The following is a 13,963-nucleotide window of genomic DNA, read 5'->3' as shown; positions in this document are numbered from 1 at the left end:
GATGAGAATCAAGTCTGGAACTTGGTTGATCCGCCACCTGGCGTAACTGCCATTGGTTGCAAATGGGTCTTTAAGAAGAAAACCGATGTGGATGGAAATGTTCAGATCCACAAAGCTCGGCTTGTCGCTAAAGGTTATGGACAAGTTCAAGGAATTGACTACGACTAGACTTACTCGCCGGTAGCGATGCTGAAATTGGTGAGGATCATACTAGCTATAGCTGCATATTTCGATTACGAGATATGGTAGATGGATGTCAAAACGGCTTTCCTTCACGGAAATTTAACCGAGGACGTGTATATGATACAGCCCGAGGGTTTTGTCGATCCGACTAGCACTAGTAAGGTATGCAAGCTCAAGAGATCCATTTATGGGTTGAAGCAAGCATCTCGGAGTTGGAACATTCGTTTTGATGAGGTCGTCACTGGTCTCGGTTTCATCAAAAGCAAAGAGGACTCTTGTTTATACAAGAAGTTAAGTGGGAGCTCGATAGTGTTTTTGATCTTCTATGTGGACGACATACTACTGATCGGAAATGATGTTTCGATGTTGAACTCGGTCAAGGGATCATTGAATGGCAAGTTTTCGATGAAAGACCTTAGTGAGGCAGTGTATATTTTAGGCATTAAGATCTATAGAGATAGATCGAGGAGGCTACTCGGCTTAAGCCAGAGCATGTACATAGATAAAGTGTTGAAGCGGTTCAACATGAGTGAGGCGAAGAAAGGGTTCCTGCCACTCTCACATGGTATAAGGCTAAGCGAGACTCGGAGTCCTTCGACATCTGATGAGCGAAGCAGGATGAGTAGGATTCTGTATGCCTCAGCAATCGGATCCATCATGTATGCCATGATATGTACAAGGCCTGATGTTGCTTTTGCAATAATCCTAACAAGTAGATACCAAGCCAACCCAAGTGAGAGTCACTGGGTAGCGGAAAAGACTATTTTGAAGTACCTGAAAAGGACTAAAGAGATGTTCCTAGTTTATGGAGGTGAGGAAGAGCTCATCGTAAGGGATTATGCCGATGCTAGTTTCCAAACTGACAGAGATGATTGTCGATCACAGTCCGGATTCGTGTACATCCTAAATGGAGGAGCAGTGCACTAGATGAGTTCCAAGCAGGATACGGTGGCCGGTTCTACCACAGAAGCCGAATACATTGCGGCTTGTGAAGCTGCAAAGGAAGGTGTTTGGATCCGGCACTTTCTGGATGTCTTGGTATTTTCCCAGTCTCGGTGAAACCGTTGGACCTTTATTGTGATAATTCTGGTGCCATCGCACAAGCCAAGGAGCCGAGGAATCACCACAAGGTCAGACACATAGATCGGAAATATCACCTGATATGAAAGATCGTAAAGAATGGTGATGTAGAGTTATGCAAGATTCACACGGATGCAAATTTTGCAGATCCATTGACTAAGCCGCTTCCACAACCCAAGCATGAGGGGCACGTTAGAGCTATGGGCATTCGATGTCTATTTGATTGACTCTAGTGCAAGTGGGAGACTGTTGGAGATATGCCCTAGAGGCAATCATGTATGATGATATTTCCTATGTGTTTATGAATAAAGATAGTCCTTGGAGATTATCAATCATGTGTATCAGCAAGTATGTGACTTATTTGTGGGACTATGCATTGTATGATGACTGTCCTAAAAGGTCCCTAGTCGAAAGGGTTGTGTGGACGCAGAGCCAACTAGACTAGCATATGACACAATTGATGGCTCGGTCTCACTAGACATGGAGCATTGGATGCTAACCTGATAATATGGACTTGGAAAGGTCTGGTCGGATTCGACATAGTCGGATCTGAGTCGAGATAAGGTTCAAGTCGGACAGACCAAACTATGAGACGCAGCGATATGTCATCTGTGAGTCTCTAGTACAACATACGTTCTATGTCCTAAGACCTGAGTTGACGCATGTACTTGGGATGGTGACAGACTTGCTTTGGGCCGACCAAACGCTACTCCGTGACTGGGTAGTTACAAAGGTAGGTTTCGGGTTTTTCCACTCCCATGCTGCGAGACATGGTCGAGCAAGATGGGATTTGCCCCTCTGACCAGGAGAGATATACTTTGGGCCCCTCATGTGATCCGACCAGGATAAGCATGGCCATGCAACAGGGATTATGAGATAATCCGGTTTGTGGTTGGTATCACTGGAACAAGAAAGAGGTCGGGATAGCACAAGGATGACAGTCTCGCCTTGAGCCCGACAACATATATCGTGAGGCAAAGGGAACAGAAGTGTGACAAGTTGTACAGGTTCACCTAACCAGCTTCATAGTCTGCTTGGTGGTCGGCATGCCTTGCTAGAGGCCGCTACCAACCGTGCAGGTCGGAGGTGATCCGAACTGTGACCAAGCCAACTTGAACCTAACGGGTCGCGCGCTTAAGGGAAGGAACCTATGAGGTCGGATCCGAGGACACTGATCGGATGTGGTCCGAGCTGTATTCGGATTGTGGCCAAGTAGACTTTGGGCTTTAGGGTCCGTGCGAGGCCCAAGTGTTGAGCCCGTGACGGATGCCTATATAAAGTGGAGGTGCGGCACACTCATGTAGTTGATCGCTTCGGCACTGCGACTAGGGTTTGCATGTGTTGCGAATAGCCACCTCCACTCGCCGCCGACTGTGTGATCGGACCTAGCAGTCCGCCGCACAGTGTTCCTCCTGCACGCACGGATACCGTTAGAGTTGGTGCGCTTGAGCCTCTCCGGCGAACTTGTACGTGGGATCGGACGACCGATTGTTCGAGGGTGATCGGATGAGGAGGAGACGATCCACGCGGACGCGCTGCCTCAACTCTTCCTCCGTTGCACGGCACTGCTCGTCTAGTGGTAATGAACTGTGATCCATCTCCCGTGGAATGTTCTTGGTTGTTCTGCACGTAGGAAATTTTAATTTGCAGTCGACGCACCTACCATAGAGCCCAACAAGTAGCTCCTTGCATCAAAGAGAGAGAAGACGCTATGATGCATGGCTCTGTCGCCCACTCAAGTTTGGAGAATATGAAGAGAATGTCAAAATCCCTCAATGCATATCGATCCCTTGATCGAGTGGAACTAGAAAAAAATGAATAGGAAGTGCAATAGTGGAGGAGATAAAGGATATTGTTGAAAATATGCCGCTCTACGCAAAATTAGTGAAAAATAATAATGACATGGCTTCACCAAATTTCTAAAAGAAGGAGACCGTAAGCATATGCACAAGTGGAATACTAACTCCTAAATGTTTTTTTGCTAAGAAACAAGTATACACTTTATGTAGTTCATTCAACAGCATTTTCACAACTTCATCATGTGTTTGAACTATATTTTTCATGTGTTTCAACTACATATATCACACGTTCAACCACAATATTTCAACTACATCGCATGTTTCAGTTGCACTTTTAAAACTGCATTGCCTAATGCTACACTATATTAATTGCGATGTTTGCAACACATCTATATATTTTTCAACTGCACTTATTCAACTCTATCAACTGAAGCTCAAGTGTATCTCAACTAGTACAACAAAGTAACCGCCTACTTAGCCATTCCTTTTTCGTTTTAGTTAATTTGCTGGCCACCCTTTTCCCTCCTCTAGTGGTTTCCTCTTCCTACTGACCCATTCGTATCGTCGGCAGGACCGCCGCCTCCACCCTAACTGACAACGCTGCCACACGTTGCCTCACTAACCTTTCTTGTCCGATCTGTTGCTGCTCATGCCTTCCCTCTAATTCCCACCCACCACGCCATGTATTCTATCATTGACAACCACACACCTCTCAATCTGAACCTATTAACCCTACACGAATTCTCCATGGAGATGCCGAGGCTAGCAGTATCGTTTCTGTCTCGAGTACATTAGAGATGTCTCGGCTGGCCATCTCACCTTTGCAATTTCCTCGTTTGCTACCTCTTCTCTACCGAACCCGACTGAAATGATTTCCCAAGGATTAGCAAACATGAGCAAATTAATGTACTTCCCCAAATGGACCACATAAAGTACCTTCACAAAATACTCAAATCAAACAAAGTACATAAGCACAACACACATATAATCTCATTGTTCTCCTTAGACATGAAATCCTATGGGGACATGTATGTCTCACTTGAATCTAGTTAGTCAATTGAGGGTGACCACCTCCCGGTCCTGCGGGGCAAACTCCCTCGAGGCCATCTGCACCACATCGATGTCATCAGGGTCGTTACCGCTACCACTACCTCCAGCAGGGTTGCTCGGACCAGCCACGTCCATGCCGTAGTAGTAGGACCAATTGCCAGCTCCACCACCCATGTTGCCAAGTTGGTTATTGGCAAAGGAATGACGGTGCATCTCTGCCACCGCCTTCAGGTTGCTTGCCGGGAGGGTATGTTGTCCGGTGAACACGGACATGCTCATGCTCCCATCGGGAACCTGTTGGATGTCTTGCTCACAAACCATCTGTGCCGGCGACAAACCGTAGGACAGGTGGTGGTTTAGGTGCCCGTTGGGAGGGATGTAGTATGAGTACCCCTCGTTTTGCCCATCGGCGACATTCAAATCTGGCGCCCAATACTGCATGTTGGTCGGGTTTGGGTGGTAGTACATACCAGTCATGGCCGGATTGGGGTAGGTCTGGTGCGCCTGCATGGTAGGGGTGATGATGACAGCAGTGTCTCTGTCGGCCATCCCCATCCGCCCACCGTGCTCTTGGTCATGATACAACGGTGACACCGGAGGTGTCTCCGTGGGTGATCCGGTGTGTGGCTCCAGGCTACGGATGTACTTCGCAAGACGGGAGAGCTGGCCAGGTGGTGGCTGCTCGCTGTTCCTCTTCTTGAGTTGGCGCTTCGAGTTCAGACTGCGCTTGGTGGCATTGTAGTGGTTCTTGATGGTGTTCGCCGGCCGGCCAGAGAGTAGCCGGGCGATCACCGACCAATGGTTCCCCCAGGTCTGATGCAACTCAATCAGCTTCATGTCTTCCGCATCGGTCCAGATTTTCGTCTGCAAGGGAAGTATTCATGAGTTAATTATTTTTGGCATAACATTCTATTGAAGTACAACTGAACACACCACAACACATCGAAAGTAGTATCTACTACCTTTACTTTTTAACACAACACAACACTCATGTGCACAGAAGCATTATTTAATTAGAAGTCAGTCGAGAGTCATTTTTCTACCATGCATGGAAATGCCGTGCATGCATCCACCGTTCATCATTGCTTTTAGATTTATCTTACCTTTTTTGGTTGTTGGCAAAGTTTGTGTTGTTTAAGAGTACCAAAATTTTATTAAAATATTTATCTTGTTTCTAATGCTTAGCCCCCACAATAGCCCAAAGAGGCATCTCATCTTGGATGAGGCGAGCAATGACTGCCATCGGCATCACTTTATTTTGAAAGACATATGTGTTCCTTTCCTTCAAAATCTCCCATCGAACAAGAAGGAGCAAAGAATATAGAGATTTCCTCGGTTGCAAATTATTGAGGAGGACTTCTTTCCACCAAGACCACGTCATTTCAAAATGATGACAAAGCATCATACTAGCATGACGACCAAGATAAGAGATCATGTCATTCCAGACTTGAGGCAAGAACCGACACTTGATGACGAGGCGAGCAACTAATTCTTGCACTTGGTTGCAAAGAGGGCACCAGACGCAATTTGGTCACTCTCAAAATTGCAACCTCTGTTGTTCAGTCCTATTTTTGATGGATAACCAAGCAAAGAACTTACATTTTAGGATGCCCAAACCTTCCAAGTTGTGGAATGCAAGTTGGATCAGATGAGGCCGATGAACTGAGCCTTGTAAGCCTAGGAGGTGGTATAATTCCCATCGTTGGTCAGCTTTCTCATGGTTGTATCTTGAATGTCTGGTTGGATGACGACATGAATTGGCAAGTTTGTCTTACAGAATGACGAATTATTGGATGTGCTCTAGCTTGAGGCCTCCTTGACTATTAGTCTGTAGAACCCAAAACTTATCTCTTAAAACCTTGTCCATAATGCCACCTTTCTTGTGGGATTTTTCTTTTAAAATGGTGCGATATCTTTATGCATCAGTCCCTCCAGCCATGATGACTCCCAAAATTTGGCTTTAGTTTTTTCACCATTCATACCTAAGTGGCCGCCACTAATAGATCACTTCATCATTGTTGCATGACATCCCCATACCGCACCTCACCCTCTGTGGGTCATCCTAGTCAAGCAGTAACCATAGTAAGCGAAGCACGATGGCAAACTTCCAAGATTAAGAATTTTTGGGCCAACAAACTCCCCCACCTTGCAAAGTTGCTCCCAGTTAACTTTGCACTTGCCTCCAATATAAGACAAACTTCTTAAAAACCTCCATGAGGAGGTCAAATAGTGTAAGATGGTGTATGGCCACAACCGTGAGAAGCGCCTTGACCAAGACCATGCAAGCTGCGGTATCAAAATATTTCCCTCTCCAAGGTGCTAAATTCCCAGTTTCTCAATATTCAAAGTGTTGAAAGCGGACCATCCTTAATATTTTGACCATGAGGGATAGTGCAAGGTAACATATGGGGAAGGATCAGAACCATGCCGGGAAAGACTAGAGTATGTCATCAAGGTTGGTGTTATTGCACCAGATAGGCGCAACATGGATCTTTCTACAATTTGTAACAAGGCTAATAGTATATCCAGAAGAGGCAACCATGGTGGTGAGGAATTAGACTTCTTGCTTGATAGGGGAACATAAAACAACCACATCATCAAGGTAAAGGGAACCATGAATGCTCGTGTGACGCCCACCAAGAGGATGGGGTTTTCCTTAGGTCATATAACTGCTAAATATATGGTGCAACAGGTCAATGGAGAGCTCAAAGAGCAAATGGGACAGTGCACCCCTGAAAATGCTCACAACCATGCTTGATCTGGTCCTCGGCAATCCCATTGAGCAAAACTCGCGAAGAAGTCAAGGAGGGGAGGGTCAAGATTCATCCCCAGATGTGGCCTTGGAAGCCATGGTGACTAAACATTTATGTAAAATGTCCCCACCTAAAGGAATCAAAGGCCTTCTTTACGTTGAGCTTGAAGAGGAGCAAGTGTGTCTTGATGTGGTAAAAATCTTCTAGCCACATGGGGCACATAAATGAAGTTATCATGGATGCTTCTCCTCTTAATGAAAGCAATTTGTGCAATGGAAACAATATCATTCATGTGCAGAGACAACCTCATGCAAAGAGTTTTGCCAATGAGCTTGGCCACACCATGCATAAGGCTAATAAGCCCAAAATACTCATTCAGTGAACAAGGGATCATGTTGTGGGAACCAAGCCACAAATCTCGAGGATCGCAGGTCTTAAAGAGGGAGATGTAACACTTGTTACTTTCACCTGAGGATCAATGGGCAGAGGAGGAAAAATCTTATATAATGTCTCAAACATGGGAGTGACTGGGTGATGGATCATGAATGCATCATTAGGTGAACCAAGGGATCAGGTTGTCCCCGTGATGTACTCACTCATCGGGGATGGCATCACATGGCCACCTTTGCCACAATGCTCCATCAAAGCATCCTCCATACTATATTCATTCACCAGGTGGTTCATCCAAAAATCTGAATTGTTGACGAGAGACGGGCAATATATTTCAACACTTCCCCTCACGTCTAGGCTATTTTAGTCCTTAGGCGTGGGATCGATGTACGACGTAGAGTCTTTACTAATACTGCATTAGTAGGGTCTTGAACTTGAGACCTCTTGGAATGGATACCATATTGAACTCATGCTCCACCAGCACATCCAAAAAACCGAACTGGTTGAGAGAGATGGGCAATATATTTCTACACTCCACAATCATCGTCAAATCTTAGTCAAGTTTGAAAAGCGTCTGGAGTGCGACGCTATGTCTGGTAGCCTCTCCTAGAATAGAGCCACAAAGATTTAGTCTCTTCCTCATTGACTTGTTTAACCTCACCAATGACTCCTATCCATTGGTAGAGAAGCCTCTGCAGGAGCTGGGCGATGGGAATGACCCTGTTCTTGGCATGCAAGCATGGGCTATGCTGACTTTTCGAAGTCGGTGAACTTCACGAGTGTCTGCCTCCTTGTTGTGGGTGACTAGGGTGGAGTGGAGCTAGGAGCAGGGAGAATGGGTGGCAACACTAACACAAAAAGTGGTGTGCGGGGCAAGGGCCCTGCGAGGAGCGCGACTAGCATGCAAAGCATCCAATCGTGATCATTGGATTGTTGTCCAAGAGCACTAGGAATTCCGCGAAGCGAGGTATGAAGATGGGATGCGGTTCTTCATCATGCCCAAAGAGGAACGGGGGGGGGGTCAGTGCATGGGTTTATGCATGCACAACTCATCATAGGACTCATGGCAGTGAGTAGGGCGCTTGGTGCATGGGCTGGTGGCGTGCAAATCTCCCTCAGCAAAGGAGGCCGCACTTGCATATCAAAATATGGTCCGCCTTGCGCAGTCAGTTTGGTCTGGAGGGAGTGGAGCGGAGCTCAATTTTGTCGCAGTCCACACATATCTCAAATGCTAACCCGAGAGCAGGAGCATCTACTCATATTCACCAAATTCAGGAAAACCATAGTAAATAAAAAGCAGCAATTTCACAAATAAACACCATCAAATTTTTGGAACATGTGTATCATCCGACTATCAACATGTGACTTATTTTATCTATATGATTGAACTAACAAAAGTACCACATCTCAAATGCAATTTGTGTGCTGGAATGACTCTTACTTTAGGGAATACCCAATTGTGGCAAGCCGCAAATATGCAGCAGCAATAATTTGACAAATAATCAAGACAAAAAAATTGGTAATCTTATCTCTATCCAGGGAACATTCCTGGGGACGAAATCCCAGCAAATGCCCCACAGACCATAGGATCAAGATCTGATGGTGGCAGTTTTCTTTTATGAAGATGCACTAAAAATAAAAAATGACATGCTTTTTGTTGTTGTCAAAAATACCATCCCCAAACACTAAAACTGCCAGCTCCGCCATTTGCAAATGCCATCCTAGACAGCGAACGGTAGCTGGCTATTGTGGTCCAAATTCAGTAATGTTCGGGCGATCACTTAGTGGCCAAGAATTTTAAAAATTAGGACACACTATGTCAATTAGCAAATTTGGATATTTGTAAAAGTGCAAGTGTGATTTTTTATTTATGGATTGAACACAAAATTCACATACACATTTCAAATGCTAATGTGTGGGCAGGAACATCAGTCCCTATTAATTTCCCAAAATTAGTTTTAGTGGTCTAAATGAAGAAAGTAATTACCACATTCACAGAGTAGACTAAATACATGCAATACTACTAACTATTTTTCGGGAGTTAATACCCACTTCCGAATGGTGACCAAACTATAGGTGCAAATCTTTGGATGTATAATCACATGATTCAACTAAAGAAAGTACGACATCTCAAATGCTAATTTGTAGGCTGGAACATCGACTCTTACTTTAGGAATAGCAAACTGTCGCAAGTCACAAATAGGTAGAAGCAATAACTTGACAAATAATCAAGATAATTTTTTAATTGGATTATCACTTAGAGGCCAATAATATCTTCTCTTCTCTACTACTTAAAAAGAACCTAATGTTCACATTTCACCCTCTCCTTTGTCAAACCTCTCTCTATATATAGTTCCCCCTTCCGTTCTCCTATATGATTTTTCTCTCAGATAATAACATATTTTGGCAAGTCAATAAATTTTTACCAAATGAGTGATTAACAATAAGATGATCTTTTGACTCCCATCTCTGATCTTTCTCCTAAATAATATTTTCTTTGGTAATTCTATAAATTCTTACCAAATAAGTGCTTAACAATAAGATGACAGGTAAATCATGATAATTGCATACAGAAACTTCCTAAGATTATAATAATAGATGTGCAATCACGGGCTAATCTACGAGAATGTTTATACTCCCATTGCAATGCATGGGCAATTATCTAGTTTAATAAAAAATGAGACACAATGTCAATTACTCCCTTCGTTCACAAATATAAGATGTTCTAACTTTTTTTTGAATTGTATGTATATAGATTTGTTTTAGCGTGTTTGTTCACTTATTCAATCATTGTAGTGCATATTGAAACATCTAAAACATCTTATATTTGTAAATGAAGGGAGTAGTAAATTTGGATATTTCCACGTGCAAGTGAGATTTTATTTATCTACGGATTGAACACAGAATCCTTGTACAAGTTTCAAATGCAAATGTGTGGGCAGGAACATCAATCCCATTAATTTAGAAAATCACTTCCCTACAAATTTCTTTCTTCAAAAAAAAATACTTGGGTGATCATTTAGTAGCCTAAATGAAGAAATTAATTGCCACATTTACTGATTAGACTAAAGACATGCAAGACTACTAACTATTTATCCGGGATTTAATACCCACTTCCAAATGGTGACGAATCAGATTAACGCAATGAATAATTTCTTTCGTAAGCACACTTGATCATAGATCATCAAAATTCCCCAGACCAAGCTGCTAAAAAGGACTAGGGAGTTAAGAAATTTAGATCTTGCGAGATCACCTTAATGTTGGGGTCAAGTTGGTTGGTCCATCTCTCCCGACACTGCTTTCCGCTCCGGCCAGGGAGGTACATCGCGATATTCTTCCAATTCCCTATGCCGAACTCATGCACCTTCGCCCTCAGCAGCCTGCAAAAAAATCACAAAGAAAACTGATGATGTTGTAGCTAATGAAGGTCAAAGAAAAAGGTTTACAATTAGGGTTGGATTTTCTACATACGTGTCTTCCTCCACGGTCCATGACCCTTTGAACTGTCTCAGCCGCTGACCGCTGGATCTGGCACACAACGGCCCCCGAGCAGGCGCCGCGATTGCCATAGGGGCGTCGCTGCTCCCGTAGCCAGGGAAGCTGGTGGGATCCATCTCGTTGATGCCACCAAAAGCTCTTGATCTGGCTCCCGGGGTGATGACCACCCCGGCTGGAGCACCACCATCATTATGGACGAAGTGTTGTCCAATACCGCCATGCCCGGAGCTCGTGTAGTGGTTCTCGGCCGCCGAGGCCGCCACATCCCAGTCGAAACAGGCACTCCATTCAGCCATCAATGCGGCCTCCAAGGTCGGATCAGAGCAATGGCAGCAGGATCACTTGCGGTAGAGATGGGGCAAGCAAAGCAAGAAGAAGGGGAGTAGTCTTTGGCTCTTCTTCGGGAGAAATGCCTGTGTGAGAGACGGGTCGATGGGTCTACGCCTGATATAGAAGGGGATGACGCCCATACCCCCATCGGCCCGTCGATTCTCCGCCCCCAGCTCCTCATCACGCGAGCAGGAGGCGTCCCACATGGCAATAACGTTCCGACTACAGGTTTTCAAGTTTGTTGTAGACCCTATGCACTGGGCGTATGCAGTCTGTGGAGAGGTTTGCGTGGTCCAGGATGGGTCATACATGTTAGTACAGATATGCGAAGCGCAGCACCCGTGCCCGTATGGAGGTATGCACGCAAATTCAGGGGAAACGGCAACGCTTGTTGGTGTGCTTCGTGATCATTTGCAGCTAAGCAGATACCTTGTTTGGATATAGCGTGATAAATGTTTCCTAAAATCTTGAAAGTGCCCACGCAATTTCTGGTTGAAACGAGCGGCCGGATGCTCGCCGCTCGATCAAACGCGGCCCGGCCCGCAACAGTGCACACGTGATTTTATCCCAACCGTAGCGGACGCGTTAGGAGACAAACAGCCCAATCGATTCTTTTTTTTTCATGGTAATATGCGTCTCATTCACATCATCTACTATATCTAAATAGGGGATCCCAATTCAAAATAAATAAATAAATAAGGGATCCCCACTTACCTTATTTCTCTTCATCCACAGCGAGCCACGTCATCTGAATTATTCTAGCCGTTGATCCAGTATAGCATAGCAATCTACAGGCGTCCGATCAGGAGGTGATGAAATTTACGGGGGGCTGCCACCGCTAAGTGGAAAATAACGTTTCGTGTGTCCTTTTTTTAGGGCTGTTTCGTGTGTCCTGTGTGCGCTGAACTATCCGAGCCAGGCTTTCGTAGGTGGGCTGGGCTTTTTGATTGTTGGTGGGGATTAGGACCCGTTCTTAGCCCATTCCACGTTGCATTCCTTATGCTGCCCCGTCCAGCCGCCGCCACGACCGGTGCTCCCTGCCCAATCCCAAGACCAGCCGTCGGCTCCGCTCCGCGGCCAGCCGCCGCCACGCTGGTCGCTTCCAAGCCAGTCTCCCGGTTAGCCGCCGCCACGCCCGACGCTCTGCCGGCCAGCCGCCGTCGCCGCGACCGACGCTCCTCCGCCGGTTGCCGGTGCCACGAACTGACGTACAGTACCATATTTTGATTGATTTAACACATGCTCCTGCAAATCTGAATCCCCGTTGGATAGAGTGAAAACATGCAGGTCTTGAGATTCCGTCATATCTCGTTTAGACTTGCGGTTGGCTAATTCTTCAGATTCTCCATGTTGAAGTCCCCCTGTAATACAATTTATTTATTCATCTATTAACTTCAGATTGTCTAAGCATCCGTCAGATTGGTAAAAGATGCCAAGTGGACTTTTTGATTTTCAGGGTCTTGCTTGCTGGCAAGCACATCAATTATTTGCTAAAATGTCATGCTAAAAAAGGTGGGTGAAGTTTTTACACAGGCTGTTTGTTAAGGATAAATACTTCAACCTTTCAACCAATTCTACAGAGACAAGTAATTTCCAGATATATTTAAACTTGGAATTATAAGTTGGCATGTTTATTTATATCAACATGTGTTCCTCTTTTTCATGGGTAATCATATTAACGTGTTCAACACATAGACTAGATTTTTGTCAACCGTTTCAGTTTATTGTTTGTTTCTTTTATTGTCACATGTTACTATGTTAGTGTGACAACGGTTCTCTACTTCATTGTCATATAGGATTCCTTCCGCTTGAATTGTGGTGTCCACAACTATCCTGCAAAATTTGGTACGTATGCTGCCTATCGATTTGCTACCCAAATTTGAAAAGCTGTATGTCCTTGGTAACAACATATTACACACACCATTTATATCTTTTGTATCCACTGACATCTTTGTCACTAATGCCACCTATTATTTTCTTTATATCAAGGAATCAACAACATATGCATGGAAATATTCACAGTATATGCTGATGTACATCAAATTTCTCCTTCGTCCATGGTGTTGTAAATCAAGAAAAGAAATATTCATGCAGCCATATCAACAGCCAACTGCCCCTTCTCAAATCATGTTGTATTTATTGACTTCTCACATTTTAAGTCCATTTTCTGGAAGTTAACAATTTTCATATTAGTTTTATGCCTGGAGCAAGTCGAGTCGATTCTCTAATCATAACATGCATATTTCATGTCTTTCAGGTACTGTGACACTAGCTTTATGATGGGGATATGAAGTGCGCATCCAGAATTGACTAAATTTCATAGTCGAAGGTATGGTTGTTGATTGATGTTTTGCTTACACACGCAAATGCATGTGAAGATATTTTCTCCCATCAATAATGATATTTCTCACCTGCAAAAAAAAAAAACAATGATACTTATGAGAGTATCTTTTTCTATCATAGAAAAAGAGGGCGATGGTTGGCAAGAATGATAATAGTGCGGACTGAGTTAAGAGGGACTTGATCAGTATGAGAAAAACTATTTCTTGCATGTTGCTTTGGTAATATTTTGTTTGGGCATATAGTGAGCCCACTTAAGAAATCAGATTATGTACTAACAATATGTGTATTGTTCTCTTGCTTGCATGTTCAGTTTCGCTTTATTGGCTCCAAATTTGTTTTCCAGATGAATACCTTATTTAAGATAACGTGTGGCAATTTTTTGAAGTTATCATGGACGATGTGTATTGAATGGTCGGAGAATATGTATGTAGTTAATGTTTTCCTTCTTGAAACAAAATGAAATTTCGTTAACTATTTCTTTGCACTTTGTATACACCATTTCGTTACATGCTTCATGTTTTTAATTTTTTTAAATGA

At 44.1% G+C, this 13,963-nt stretch overlaps 1 protein-coding gene and 1 long non-coding RNA gene across 5 annotated transcripts; one reads left to right on the top strand and one right to left on the bottom strand.

Annotated features, from left to right (window-relative positions):
- Positions 1 to 4,115: 4,115 nt before the first annotated feature.
- Positions 4,116 to 11,049, bottom strand: LOC119350238 (transcription factor MYB97-like). The gene is made up of 3 exons (XM_037618167.1): positions 10,727 to 11,049; positions 10,509 to 10,635; positions 4,116 to 4,976 (listed from the first exon to the last, which is right to left on the bottom strand). The coding sequence occupies exons 1-3, from the start codon at positions 11,047 to 11,049 to the stop codon at positions 4,116 to 4,118; spliced, it is 1,311 nt and encodes a 436-aa protein (XP_037474064.1).
- Positions 11,050 to 12,078: 1,029 nt separating this feature from the next.
- Positions 12,079 to 13,739, top strand: LOC119302757. Of its 4 annotated transcripts, none has more exons than XR_005147731.1 (5): positions 12,079 to 12,291; positions 12,482 to 12,595; positions 12,880 to 12,928; positions 13,341 to 13,412; positions 13,547 to 13,739. It is a non-coding gene; the product is annotated as an uncharacterized LOC119302757 (long non-coding RNA). The 4 variants fall into 4 exon arrangements; XR_005147733.1 differs by having other exon boundaries at positions 13,073 to 13,412; XR_005147728.1 differs by having other exon boundaries at positions 12,079 to 12,446; positions 12,540 to 12,595.
- Positions 13,740 to 13,963: the final 224 nt, after the last annotated feature.

Source organism: Triticum dicoccoides, chromosome 1B, assembly GCF_002162155.2.
Source record: "Triticum dicoccoides isolate Atlit2015 ecotype Zavitan chromosome 1B, WEW_v2.0, whole genome shotgun sequence".
NCBI lineage: Eukaryota > Viridiplantae > Streptophyta > Magnoliopsida > Poales > Poaceae > Triticum > Triticum dicoccoides.
This window is presented reverse-complemented; position numbering and strand designations above follow the sequence as displayed.